This window comes from Colossoma macropomum, unplaced genomic scaffold (genome assembly GCF_904425465.1).
Source record: "Colossoma macropomum unplaced genomic scaffold, Colossoma_macropomum, whole genome shotgun sequence".
Taxonomy (NCBI): domain Eukaryota; kingdom Metazoa; phylum Chordata; class Actinopteri; order Characiformes; family Serrasalmidae; genus Colossoma; species Colossoma macropomum.
In genome coordinates, this window is record NW_023495949.1 from 1 (window position 1) to 15,033 (window position 15,033).

The window sequence follows — 15,033 nt, forward strand, 5'->3', positions numbered from 1 at the left end:
CAGACTGATTAGACATTTAGGCCTCAGTATGGTGTACATGTTCAATACTGCTAAAATATTTAGATTAAACCAAGCATTTTTTCATTTTTTTTATTTCATTACCCAGAAGAGGAAGTACTGGACACTTAATATTACTCTGTTATAAAGCATACAAGCCTTAACAGTCAAGAGTTCCTTTAAAACAGTAACAGTTTATACACTTTAAAGTCTTAATGTCTTTACACACTGAGCAGGATTTATTCAGACGATCAATAAATGAATCTGAACACCTGTAACTGATCACAGAGTGAGATTTTTAGACAGTGATCATTACTATATTTTTGTCCTCTGGTGGTTTTTTGTGACCTACTGCATAAACTTAATCAACCAGTTTCTCTTTCAAGGTCAAGTTTGCTTTGTTAATATGACAAAATTACATTTGTATTTTCAAAGCATTGCAAAAATGATTTATATACATATAATATAAAAGTAAAAATTAAAAAACGAGATAATATATAACAATGTAACAATAAAGAAATGTTAGGTGGAAATAATTAAACAAAGCCTATTTGATGTACACATGAAGCAGACAGCAAGAAAGAAAACAGGTTCATTATCAGATATATCTATGAAATTGAGAAAAGAATGTACAACCCTAATTCCAAAAGAGTTGGGACGCTGTGTAAAATGTAAATAAATGTAAATAAAAACAGAATGCAATGATTTGCGAATCTGAAAGAGCCATATTTTGTTCACAATAGAACACAGAACACATTTCAGATGATGAAAGTGAGACTTTTTCCATTTCATCAAAAACACTGACTCATTTAGAACTTGATGGCAGGAACGCATCTCAAAAAAGTTGGGACGGAGCCAACAAAAGGCTGGAAAAGTAAGTGGTACTAATAAAAAACAGCTGGAGGAGCAATTTGCAACTAACTGACATGGCTGAGTATAAAAAGAGCATTTTAGAGAGTGTCACGCATCCGTCAAGCTCCAAGACGAAATTGTATCTTTTGTGATCTACTGAGCGTTCTACTATTTGCCTGTATTCTGTTTATGACCATTGCTCTCTGTTTTTTGACTCTGCCTTTTGCCTTTCCCCTTTGGACTGTTTGCCTTTCTGGTTTGACTCCTGTTTTTGACCTTTTTGCCTGTTTTCCTTGACGCTGCCATTCTGCTTAACCCTCTTGGATTGTTTGCCCTTGGGGATGATCATCTGTTTGTATTTGCTTCTCATTTTGGAATTGACCCCTGCCTGTTTTGTGACTACAAACTTGGATTCTGATTCTAACAGTAAAGCCTCAATTGTGTTTTCAGACCGCAAGCGTTGTTTGCTCGTTACACAGAGTCTCTCAGAAGCAAAGATGGGCAGAGGTTCACCAAACTGCGAAAAACTGTCTAAAAATTGAACAGTTTCAGAAAAAAGTTCCTCAATGTAAAATTGCGAAGAGTTTGGACATTCCACCACCTACAGTACATAATATCATCAGAAGATTCAGAGAATCTGGAGAAATTCCTGTACGCAAGGGACAAGGCTGTCCGTCAATACTGGATGTACTGGAAATCACTGCATGGCCTCAAACACTTCCAGAAATCAGTGTCTGTGAACACAGTTCACCGCGCAGTCCACAAATACAAGTTAAAGCTGTATCATGCAAAGAAGCAGCCATATGCCAACACGATCCAGAAACACAGCCGTCTTCTCTGGGCCACAGCTCATTTAAAATGGACCAAGGAGAAATGGAAAACTGTCCTGTGGTAAGATGAATCAAAATTTCTAATTCTTTTTGGAAACCATGGACGCCGTATCCTGCGGACTCAAGAGGAGATGGACTATCCAGCTTGTTATCAGATCACAGTTCAAAGCCTGCATCTCTGATGGTCTGGGGCTGCATTAGTGCCTATGGTGTGGGCAGCTTACACATCTGGAAAGGCTCTATCAATGCTGAACAGTATATAGAGATTTTAGAACAACATCTGCTCCCATCCAGACAGCGTCTCTTTCAGGGAAAGCCTTCATATATCAGCAAGACAATAAACCACATACTGCATCCATCACAACAGCATGGCTTCACAGAAGAAGAGTCCAGGTGCTGAACTGACCTGCCTGCAGTCCAGACCTTTCACCAATAGAAAACATTTGGAACATCATGAAATGAAAAATCCAGCAAAGAAGACCCAAAGAAGACCCAGGACAGCTAGAATCCTACATCAGACAGGAATGGAACAACATTTAATTACATTGTAATTATATGCAAAAATAAACATCAATATTCTAGTATCAAATACTATTTAGTAATGTTCATATTTTAGGTCAATGTAAAACATTTTATTTTTCCATAAAGAATAAATGATTAAAATCATTTTTCAAAAGGAAAAATTCCAAAGCTTGTCGATCTCCGAGTGAAGTGGACACTCAGTGTCCACTAAATCCAGCATAAACGCAAATGAAGAACACACAGCAGTGTATCTAGCACTGAGCTTCAGGTGTGCGTGAACTGGAACTGAGCACCCTCTTTAGCCCCACTCTCCCTAATAGCATCCCTTCCTAAATACCACCCCCCACTTTCCTTAGTCCCATTCTCCCTAATAGCATCCCTTCCTCTTTAGCACCACAATCCCTAATCCCACCCCCACTTAGACCCACCCTCCCTCATACCATTCCTCCCTCCTCAGACCCACCCTCCTTAATACCACCCCCACCTTAGCCCCACCCTCCCTAATGCCACCCCTTCCTCCTTAACCCCACCCTCCTGGGACCCACCCTTCCTAAATACCACCCCCCACTTTCCTTAGTCCCACCCTCCTTAGCCCCACCCTCCCTATTACCACCCCCAATTTCCTTAGCCCCATCCTCTCTAATACCACCCCAACTTTTCTTTGCCCCACCCTCCCTAATACCACTCCCCACCCTCCCTAATCTCTTCTGCTGAGACCATGCTGTTCTAACCTGTACTGTAACATATGAGAAGGTGGACAGTGATTGGAAGTATCCACAGATTACATCATGGGTCAGGGTTCATGTATATCCACAGAATCCACTCAGAGACACCAGTCCAGAAGCTGTGGAGCACTGGGCATGAGGAAAGGGAATGAGCCACAGAGCTCTCTGCCCACTCAGAGGGGACACAGCGCTTTTTACTCAATCTAGTTTTCAAATAATGAAGCCTGTGAAGCACTTTGAACTGAGCTAACCTACATCAAGAGTTTACAGAAGAACATGGTGTCCTGCACAGGCTTTCCTCCCATACTTCCTCTGATAGTGGGCATTTGATCTCCTCAGGCCAGGCCTCCCTATAACGGTCAGTGTCTGGGAGTGAGGAAAGTGCTGAACAGTGAGATCAGTTATCTAAAAGATGGGTTCACACTAAACAGGGTTATATGAAGATCAGTGTTCTCCATCTTCTAGCTCTCTGAATTCAGCTGATGAAGAACTTGTTAATGAGCTGATCAGGTGAATCAGGTGTGTTTAATAAGGAGGAACACTAAACTCTGCAGAGCTGTGGTCTGGAAGGAACCCAGTTTGATTCCTCTGTTCTGAACCATTGAACCTTTATGAGTCATGTAGCCTGAACTCAGTTCAGCTCAGATCAGGATTCACTCTGAACGTTCAGTACAGCATTTAAGAGGCTGTTCATGTGTTCAGTTTACTCACCAAGGAGCCTACTAATGCAGGTTTTGGAGTCTGTAGGAAGAAGAGAAAGAAATTAGAACTGTGCTTTTTATTTTCAGTGGTTTTATTTTCACTGTTCTTTGGTAAATGTGTCAAAAACTAGGTTTTACAATGGCGGCAAGGCACCGCCAGTTCAGGGAACTCCAATTCCCAGAAGCCCTCAGGCTGATTAGGGCCAACCTGGCACGCCTGTGGACTCCTCTACTTAAGGCTGTGGCAAACAGCAGCTCTTTGTTACACCTTTATAGAGGGGTGACTGGTACAGCACTTAGTGTCGCTCAAGAAAAGAAAGGAGGACTAAAAAAAGCAACTGCCCCAAAACATCAGAATGAAGAAAAAGAGGGCTAAAAAGGAATAAACTGTCCCAAAACTACTTAAAACACAAAATGAAGGCTTAAACAAGAAAACAAAGCCCCCAAGCCACACAAAAAGTGTTTGCTCCACAAAGAGCAAACAGGTGAAACATAAAGCTGATCTTCCTCGCATAATCACTGAAGAAGTGTCTTCTGGTTTTCTGGTTATCTTTCATTTTACTTTTCTATCTCAGCCTTTGCACTCCATCATGTCATTGATACATTTCAGACCCCTTCTCACGGGTTTTCCTCTCTGCACTTGGGTGCCAGCCATCCCGTAACACAGGAGATCAAAAACACAGCAACATGAAAGTTAATGAAACTTAATTTTGTATGATAATAATAATACTAATACTACTAATAATAATTTTTTATTCTTCTGATTGTAGACAAAGCTAAGTGTCTGATAGCAGAGTAGCCTTGTAGTGTCTATGTTGCTACAGCACTGCCATCGTAAACAAACTGAAATAACTGATAAGCAATTATTTTACATTCAGTCCAAAAAAAGTAAAGTGTGAGTGAATGAAGTAAAGACAGTGACAGAGCAGAGCCTGTGAAGAAAACAGACACACACTGACTGACTGACTGACTGTCTGTAGACTGACCGATATGTTCTTTATCCTAATTGTCAGTAAAAATAAAACTACATTTACATTTTTATTTGCCACTCGTTTCTCTTAGCTGTACATACTGTATATATGTACCTTACTTGCAGTTTGTTTGTGTACTGTCTATTTTATGATTAGATACAGTATATTCTCCTATATTTATTGGCAAATAAAGATTCTGATTCTGCTTTATGAGTCGTGTAGCCAGATCTCAGTTCAGTTCAGCTCAGGATTTCACTTTGTACAGTCAATAAAGCAATAAAGACACTCTCCATCAGCTCAGTGTACTCACTCAGTGTTTTGGGAGCCCTTGTTCAAAGGGGTGGTCTCCTGTGGGTCCCCCTGGGCAACGCTTCTGTATGAACAAGACAAGCAGATTAGGAACTGTCTTTTATATTTGCAGATCTTTACCATTCTTTGATAAGTGAGCCAATGCAAGTGAATGAAGTACAAAGAGAGCAGAGCCTGTTAAGAAATCACACATGTAATGTCTGACTGTACTGTCTGTATCAGACTGACCAAGGTAATACAACAATACTGTGTTCAGAAATACAGTAACAGACTGTTTAAACCTCTCACATCCTGATTAAACAGGCGCCAGATATAGTATATCAGTGGAATCTTTAAAGGTGATTTTCTTAGTTTTGGATTTTCTGAGTTTAAAATGTCATAACCTGGTTTCTGAATGTGAAATCTTATACAATTATTTGAATAGTTCATTTGTCTCAGAAACAACGTTTCTACAGACCAACGCACATACCATGAAATTGAATTAATTAAACTAAAGAGTTCAATAAACAATTAACTTCTCACAGTCAGAACCCTGTTATCTGATGTTGATCATACACTGCAAGACATTCATCCAGATTTCAGTCCTGATTTTAGTCCAGATTTCAGTCCTGATTTTAGTCCTGTGCTAATGTTTAAGCTCATGTTGAGCTAGGATTTGATTGTAGTTGTGGTGATGAAACTCGTTATGTGTTTTCTAGAGGGTTCTAGAGAGAAGACGTTCTATAAACTGGGTTCCTTCAGGCTCTCAGCTCTGCAGAGATCAGTGTTCTCCATCTTCTAGCTCTCTGAATTCAGCTGATGAAGATCTTGTTAATGAGCTGATCAGGTGAATCAGGTGTGTTTAATAAGGAGGAACACTAAACTCTGCAGAGCTGTGGTCTGGAAGGAACCCAGTTTGATTCCTCTGTTCTGAACCATTGAACCTTTATGAGTCGTGTAGCCTGAACTCAGTTCAGCTCAGCTCAGGATTCACTCTGAATGTTAAGTACAGCATTGAAGACACTGTGAATGTGCTCAGTGTACTTACTCAGTTCTCGGGTCATACGTTATGGTTCTGTTTGAAAAAGAGAAGGAGATTAGAAAATGTCTTTTATATATTCAGAATGAGGTTTTAGTTTTTGAGTATATTTTGTGTAGTGAGCTGGTGCACAGGCATTTTGGGGGGCAGAGGCTCAAAGAGGAAACACAGGGCAACATGAAAGTGAATTAAACTTAACATTTCATATACAGCATATTAATTTGACTACTACTACATATACTACTACTACTACTAATAATAATAATAATAATAATAATAATAAATCAGTTTATGGTGTGTTTTTAAACCCAAAGCACTTTAAACAGATGGTTAAAACAATAAAAATTAACCTACAAATGTAAAAAACAAAAGTACCGCAAAACTCTGATCAAGAAGGAAAGAGAGAGACAGAGAAAACAGACACAGAGAGAGAGAGACACAGAGAGAGAGAGAGAGAGACAGAAAACAGAGACAGAGAGAGAGAGAGAGAGAGACAGAGAAAACAGAGACACAGAGAGAGAGACACAGAAAAAACAGAGACACAGAGGGACAGAGACACAGAGAAAACAGAGACACAGAGAGACACAGAAAACAGAGACACAGAGAGACAGAGAAAACAGACACAGTGAGAGAGAGACACAGAGAGAGACACAGAGAATACAGAGACACAGAGAGACAGAGAAAACAGACACAGCGAGAGAGAGACACAGAGAGAGACACAGAGACAGACACAGAGAAAACAGAGACACACAGGGAGACATAGAGAAAACAGAGACACACAGAGAGACATAGAGAAAACAGAGACACACAGGGAGACATAGAGAAAACAGAGACACACAGAGAGACATAGAGAAAACAGAGAGAGACACAGAGAGACATAGAGAAAACAGAGACACACAGAGAGACATAGAGAAAACAGAGACACACAGGGAGACATAGAGAAAACAGAGACACACAGAGAGACATAGAGAAAACAGAGACACACAGGGAGACATAGAGAAAACAGAGACACACAGAGAGACATAGAGAAAACAGAGACACACAGGGAGACATAGAGAAAACAGAGAAAACAGAGAGACACAGAGAAAACAGAGACATAGAGAGAGACACAGAGAAAACAGAGAGACACAGAGAGAGACACAGAGAAAACAGAGAGACACAGAGAGAGACACAGAGAAAACAGAGACACACAGAGAGACATAGAGAAAACAGAGAGACACAGAGAGAGACACAGAGAAAACAGAGACACACAGAGAGAGACACAGAGAAAACAGAGAGGGCTTTCTGTTAGTTAAAATTACATTGACTAACAGTTGTAGATAAATTTGGTGTGTAGCGCCCTCTCCTGTCTGTATGCATATGTTAACACGTCTAACTTCAAAGTCTCACAGCTTCTTCTTCTATGACATTAGTAAAACACTGATGCATTATGGTATACATTGGAATTTGTTGTGTACATCTGTACACGACAATGTGTGATGCATTATGGGTATTCAATAGTGAACTGCACAGGGAGTGAAATTTACAGGAGAGATTTTGAACTACAGAGTGGCTGAGACACTACATAGTGCACCATTGCTGTAATAGGGAGCGATTCCAAATGTGACCTGTGTCACCTCATATATTTATCCCAGTGAAACAGGAAGTCATGGATCACTGCTTGAAATTCCCAGAAACTCTGATCAACCTAAAAATGTGAAGAATAAATGGAATAAATGCTTCCGTTACACTTTGTTTCTGAGACTTTATAGGGGTGCCAGTAATTGTGACACGTGGATTTCATAAAAATAATTATTTCTTAATGAGGGATTTTTTTCTCAGAATACATTTTCTTCAATTAAAGGCTGGATTTTTCTCATTTTTTCAGTGTGAGGTTATGATAATTCACCAAACTGTACATTTATTTAGATTATTTTTGCTCATCTTCACCAAGGGGGCAGTAATTGTGGAGTACGTGTTCTAGAGAGAAGTCTTTTTTCTAATCGGGTTCCTTCAGGCTCTCAACTCTGCAGACATAAGTTCTCCATCTTCTTACTCTCTGAATTCAGCTCAGGATTCCACTCTGAATGTTCAGTACAGCATTGAAGACGCTGTGCATGCGCTCAGGGTACTCACCTAGAATTCTGCACAGCTTCAGGGCTCCGGATGATGGTACTTTGTATGCGCACAGGTTCAGGGTTCTCTGTTGTTTGTCTCATCGGGTCTCTAATCAGGCCAGTGTAATTACAGGAACAAGAGAAAGAGATCAGTAAATGCCTTTCACATTCTCAGTATGTGCTATTTCTTGTTTACAGTGTGAAAATTGAATTCACTAAACAATCCCAGTTACACTGAATCAACATCACACAGTCAGAGCCCTGTTATCTGATGCTGATCACACACTGCAGAACATTCATCCAGATCTTAGTCCTGTGCTAATGTTTAAGCTCATGTTGAGCTCTGTCTTTATCTGTATCACAGATATTGGGGTGTTGAGGATTTGATTGTAGTTGTAGTGATGAATCTCCTTAGTGTTCTAGAGCGTTCTAGAGAGCAGATGTTCTATAAAGTGGGTTCCTTCAGGCTCTCAGCTCTGCAGAGATCAGTGTTCTCCATCTTCTAGCTCTCTGAATCCAGCTGATGAAGAACTCGTTAATGAGCTGATCAGGTGAATCAGGTGTGTTTAATAAGGAGGAACACTAAACTCTGCAGAGCTGTGGTCTGGAAGGAACCCAGTTTGATTCCTCTGTTCTGAACCATTGAACCTTTATGAGTCGTGTAGCCTGAACTCAGTTCAGCTCAGCTCAGGATTCACTCTGAATGTTCAGTACAGCATTGAAGACACTGTGAATGTGCTCAGTGTACTCACCCAGGAATCAGCACATGTCAAAAATTAGGTTTTACAACAGTGTGGCTGTGTATTTTGTGGAGCGGGCCTGGTCACAGACATTTTGTGGGGCAGGAGTTCAAAAAAGGCAACATGAAGGTAAAATAAACTTAATTTCATATACATCATCCTCTACCTGTACTGTATATTTCTACCTCAGTAACTGCCGTTCTCACGTATGTTATATTCTGACTGCGTATAAATACATATCACAGCATGTTAAATATCTTTGCACCCTATCCTCACTGCCTCATGCTCAGAAATGAGTGCTGTGTCTGTGCTGCACTGTCCCGTCTGTTTAATGTGTCTGATGTCTGTTTCATTTATCATAATTATTGTATTATTGTGTTCCATGTTGCACCATGTTGGTCCTGGAGGAACGTAATTTCGCTCCACTGTGTACTTGTACATAGATAAAATGACGATAAAAACCTCGACTTGATATAGCACAATTAAATTTATAACAGCACATTTCATTGATTAAGTTATTTTCTTAAACCTAAAGCACTTCATATGGTTAAAAGCATGAAAAAACAAAATATCAAGTGTCCATAAATGTTAATCTAAAAACCTAAACAAATCAAACACAGTGAGAAATTCTATCTTTAGTACTAAACTGTGATGTGAGCTCCACTTTCCAGTGTACAGACTGTTACTCAGGATGATCTCTAACTGCATGAGTAATAACTCTCTTTAAAAGCTCCACAGAGCCTCGAATAAACTCCTGCTCTCTAACAGAGATTATCAGTGGTTTACTGGTGGTGTTTCAGTGCTGTGGTTATGTGAACATCTGAGACAGATCAAAATAACTGAGGGAAAATCTCCATAGAGAGAACCAGAGAGAGAGAGAGACAACAACCCACAAGCTCTATAACACAACAATACTGTGTTCAGAAATACAGTAACAGACTGTTTAAATCTCTCACATCCTGATTAAACAGACTGACTGACTGACTGTACTGTCTGTATCAGACTGACCAAGATAATACAACAATACTGTGTTCAGAAATACAGTAACAGACTGTTTAAACCTCTCACATCCTGATTAAACAGACTGACTGACTGTACCGTGTTCAGAAATACAGTAACAGATGTTCTCCCAGATGTAAATGAGTGGAATTTTTAAAGGTGATTCTATAAGCTTTGGATTTTCTGACTTTAAAATGTAATAACATGGTTTCTGAATGAGAAATCTTATACAATTATTTGAATAGTTTGTTTGTCTAAGAAACAATGTTTCTGCATTCGAACACACACATACCATAAAACTGAATTCATTAAACTAAAGATTTCAATAAAAAATCAACATCACACAGTCAGAACCCTGTTATCTGATGCTGATCACACACTGCAGATCATTCATCCAGATTTCAGTCCTGATTTTAGTCCTGTGCTAATGTTTAAGCTCATGTTGAGCTTTGTCTTTATCTGTATTACAGAATTTGGGGTGTTGAGGAGTTGATTGTAGTTGTAGTGATGAATCTCCTTAGTGTTCTAGAGCGTTCTAGAGAGAAGACGTTCTATAAAGTGGGTTCCTTCAGGCTCTCAGCTCTGCAGAGATCAGTGTTCTCCATCTTCTAGCTCTCTGAATTCAGCTGATGAAGAACTTGTTAATGAGCTGATCAGGTGAATCAGGTGTGTTTAATAAGGAGGAACACTAAACTCTGCAGAGCTGTGGTCTGGAAGGAACCCAGTTTGATTCCTCTGTTCTGAACCACTGAACCTTTATGAGTCGTGTAGCCTGAACTCAGTTCAGCTCAGATCAGGATTCACTCTGAATGTTCCGTACAGCATTGAAGAGGCTGTGAACACACTTTACTAGGCCCCAGATTATGAGGTAATGTCTGTATGAATAAGAGCAATAGATTAGTAACTGTCTTTCATAGTTTCAGATATTCACTGTACTTTAGTAAAGGTGTAAAAAAATAGGTTTTACAACATTTTGACTATTTTATGGAGTGAGCCTGTGCACTGACAGGAGCTCAAAAAAGGCAACATGAAGATGAATTTCACATACAACATATTATTATTATTATTATTATCATCATTATTATAATTATTAATAATAATAATAATAATAGTAATATTAATGCCTTGAATTTATAATGTACTTTTCTTAAACTGAAAGTGCTTTTAACACACAAATGGTTAAAACAATACAAAATATACGATATCCATTAAAGTGAATCTAAAAATCTTAAAAAAACAAAACTACTGCAAAGACTTCGATCAAGAGAAACAATCTAATAATGTTTCAGAGGAAACTAAACACAGTGCTAAGGGTTTTTCTAACACTGTAAATTTCTATCTTTAGTACTAAACAGTGATGTGAACTCCACTTTCCAGCATACAGACTGTTACTCAGGATGATCTCTAACTGCAGGAATCACTGAGTTATAACTCTGTTATAAAGCTCCACAGAGCCTGGAACAAACTCCTGCTCTCTAAAGGAGATTATCAGTGGATTATTGGTGGGATTACAGTGCTGTGGTGATGAGTCCATCTGAGACAGGTCAGAGTAACTGAGGGGAAATCTCCATAAACTGTGCTGAACCAGAGAGAAAGCTGAGAACAAAGAGGCAGGAGCTCCAGCCTCCCTGAGGCCTGCTCTGTACTTTGACACAGGATTCATTATTTCTCTAAAGTTTCATTTGAATGTTGTTTTTACCTTTAGATAAAACAAAGTGTTTGTTAACAGACTAGCCTTGTAGCATCCACACTGCTATAACACTGCCATCAATAACAAACTGAAATACGTCCTAATTTCCCCAAATCACCCCCAAAGAGAAATGCTGTGGATTTCAGTAGTCCTATCATAAACTTGAGGATTAAGGAACTGAAACTCAAACTGAAAATCAAACTCCATTCTAGCTGAGAGCTTTGTCTTCAGGAGACAGAAAAAGAAAACAAATGGGGGCATTTTCTATTACCTGATTTTGTTATTACAGTATAGTCCTGGGACAGCACAGCATTACTGCTACTAACTCCACTGCTGTTACTGAGAGAGCTCAGAGTTACTACTACAAACATTACAGATTCATACTAGATTAAAATCACAGAACTCATTAATAATCACTCAGATTACAGCAGCTCCCAGATAAAACGAATCCAGCTGCCAAAGGGCTTCATTTTACAAATGCCTTAAAAGTGAATTCACTAAACTAAACATTTCCAAATACAATCAGCATCACACAGTCAGAAACCTGTAATGCTGAGCACACAATGCAGAACATTCATTAGATTTCAGTCCTGATTTTAGTCCTGTGCTATTGTTTCAGCTCATGTTCAGCTCTGTCTCTGTTTGTAGTTCAGAATTTGGGATGTTGAGGATTCGTTTGTGGTGGTTGTGATGAAACTGGAGCTTCTCTTCGTCACATTTATAGTTTATTATTAAATACACCGGTTCATCTTTAAAAGAAAAGTGACTGAACTGCTGAGATACTGAGTCGCCATTACTATAATGATAAACCTGAGAATGAGAGAGAGAGAGAGAGAGAGGGAGAGAGAGAGAGAGAGAGAGAGAGAGAGAGAGAGAGAGAGAAAGAGAGAGAGAGAGAGGGAGGGAGAGAGAGAGAGACAGAGAGGGAGAGAGAGAGAAAGAGAGAGAGGGAGAGAGAAGCAAAAGAAAGAAAGAAAAAGAAAGAGAGAGAGAGAGAGAGGGAGAGAGAGAGAGGGGGAGAGAGAGAGAGAGAGAAAGGGAGAGAGAGAGAGAAGCAAAAGAAAGAAAGAAAAAGAAAGAGAGAGAGAGAGAGAGAGAGAGAGAGAGAGAGAGAGAGAGAGAGAGAGAAACTATCAGACAGACAGACATAGTTCCAGTCTAATGAGAGAGATGTCAATCTGGCATGAAAACAACTGTGATCAAGTTTATTTGTTTCCTGTTAAGCAGCACTTTTTCACATTACAGAACTGAAGGACAAAACCAACAACCTCCTTACCCACCCCATCCCTCCCCGTCCCACTGGTCCATCCTTCCCCGTTTTCTGTACATACTTTTATACTATTTACTAAATAGGATTCAGTGCAAAGGATGACATTTCAAAAATAAAACAAAAAAAAGAGAGAGAAAAGAATGTTCGCCTGTAAGATGTTCCTCATAGCATTTGTTCCAATCTTTTCGTCACATCACAACAAATCGTTACCATGTCTCGAGAGCAGATGTTTAACTTTATTAATCCCGGCTGTGGCCAATTCTAACATAACTATGTCATGCAGTGACATGCAGCCAATGTCGTACACTTAGATTATGTGGGGGATCCACCTCTGTGCAATGAGGTTTTTAGCTGATGTTAAACCAGCGAGCCACATCTTCCTTTGTTTGCCTGTTAAACTGGAGTCGTCGTTTAGCAATAATACAGCTGGATCCACTGGAATTTCTTGTCCTTGGTTGTTGTGGACAATGGTCGTGGTAAGGATTTAATGTTTTTGTCAGAAAGCGTTTTCGTGGTGTCCACTACAACTTATGACAATATTTAAAATGGATCAGTTGATGATTGGGGTTCTTTGAATGGGGAGCTTCTTGTACAATGTTTCAACTCCATATGCTTTAAGGGCTGAATGTATTTGCAAATATAGAAAGAAGGAAGATCTTGGTATACTGAAGTTTAAGGTGTGAAAGGTTTGGTACCAGATTTTATATTCCTATTATGCCAAAGTGGGGTTTGTAAATGTTCTTCGTCACTATAACCAAGATATATACCAAGATATATCTAGCTGTATCTTTTTGAGTTTTTCCATAATTTGTATCAAGAATACCTTGCACAGAGACCATTATGTCAATCCCGAGATGAGTAATCTGACTCTTTACAGGAATTAATGAGACCAATGCTGGTGATGTCTGAATTTCTTTGGCTTTCTTATTAAGAGGGAGAAGAGATGATTTAATCCAATTAATCATATAACCTGAAAACTTTCCAAACTTAGTGTATGATGCTAGTATATCTGGGATAGATTCAAAATTAGAAATTTACAATAAAGTGTCATCAGCATAGAGTGACACTGCATGCTTATGTTGTTGGGCTGAAATGTAGCAGATTTCGTTTTGTCTGATATCCTGTGCCAGAGATTCTAGTGAGAGGGCGAACAACATTGGCGAGAGAGGGCAGCCTTGTCTACTTCCTCTAGAGATATTGAACGGTTGAGAGTGTAGGCCATTGGTTACTACAACTGCTGAAGGGTTTGAAAAGATTACACGCATCATGTTAATGAAGTTTTCGCCAAACCCACATTTCTCCAGCACCTTCCACTGATAACTCCAGTTTAATCGATCAAAAGCTTTATTTGCATCTAAGGATAATATCGCACATGCCAAGACTCTTGCATATAATTTAATATCTGAATTCATTTTGGAAGTCGGTCTATAATTTGAGCATCTAGTGAGATCTTTCACTTTCTTGGCATTAGAGAAATTAGGGCAATGTTCATTTGTTTTTCAAAATATCCCTTCTCAACTGCTGAGTTTCTGGCTTTATGTAGGACTGGCCCAAGAACATCCCAAAAACGCAAAAGTAACTCTGGTGGAATACCATCATCCCTGGGGTTTTTCCTTTTTTTGAGGTCTTAAGTGCTATGTGTAATTCCTCAAGTGTTATCGGCTGGCCAAGTTGTTCTGATTCACTAGATTTAGCTTTGGAAGATCTAGCTCTTGAAGAGATACTTGTATGTATCTATATCTAAATTCAGAAAAAAACAAAGTCAGAAAAGTGTCATTTCAAAGCAACATTTATCTTGTTGGGTTCAGAAACCAATCCCTATCATAGTAATCTGGTGTTCACTCTGCTTCAATTTCAGTGCAAGTATTTTACTTGGCCTAGATCCACTAAAATAATATTTCTGCCTTACTCTATGCGAGATGAATTCTGTTCTACATCACAGGTCATTTAATTCAGCTCTGGCAATTTTCAGTTCTTTTTCAACAGTTGCTGAGTATTTATTTTTGAGGGCTTGCTCTCGAGATTGACAAAGACGTTCTAATTCAACAATTTTGGATTTTCTTGTTTTGTGTACATAGGAGGCGAATGAAGTAATAAAATTTCTTATGAAACCTTTTGTAGCCATCCACACCATAATGGCATTTTCTACACCAGTGACATTAATAGCCAGAAATTCTACGAGTTTGTTTCTAAATTCTGTTCGAAATTCAGAATTCTGCAGCAAAGATGTGTTGAACTGCCACAGAGGACTTCTATTATTTTGCGGTCTGTACGTAAATTTGGTCAGCAATGAGTTGTGATCAGATAGTACTG

At 39.1% G+C, this 15,033-nt stretch overlaps 1 protein-coding gene across 1 annotated transcript in view; it reads right to left on the reverse strand.

Annotated features, from left to right (window-relative positions):
* Nucleotides 1-6: 6 nt before the first annotated feature.
* Nucleotides 7-15,033, reverse strand: part of LOC118803724 — a 55,718-nt gene continuing 40,691 nt past the window's right edge. Inside the window, exons 13-17 of the mRNA XM_036564208.1 lie at nucleotides 8,041-8,130; nucleotides 5,935-5,961; nucleotides 4,909-4,971; nucleotides 3,638-3,667; nucleotides 7-2,188 (exon numbers count right to left, since the gene is read on the reverse strand). Of these exons, the coding sequence (XP_036420101.1) occupies nucleotides 3,649-3,667; nucleotides 4,909-4,971; nucleotides 5,935-5,961; nucleotides 8,041-8,130 (199 nt within the window). The 3' untranslated portion in view covers nucleotides 7-2,188; nucleotides 3,638-3,648. The remainder of the gene's footprint in view (nucleotides 2,189-3,637; nucleotides 3,668-4,908; nucleotides 4,972-5,934; nucleotides 5,962-8,040; nucleotides 8,131-15,033) is intronic.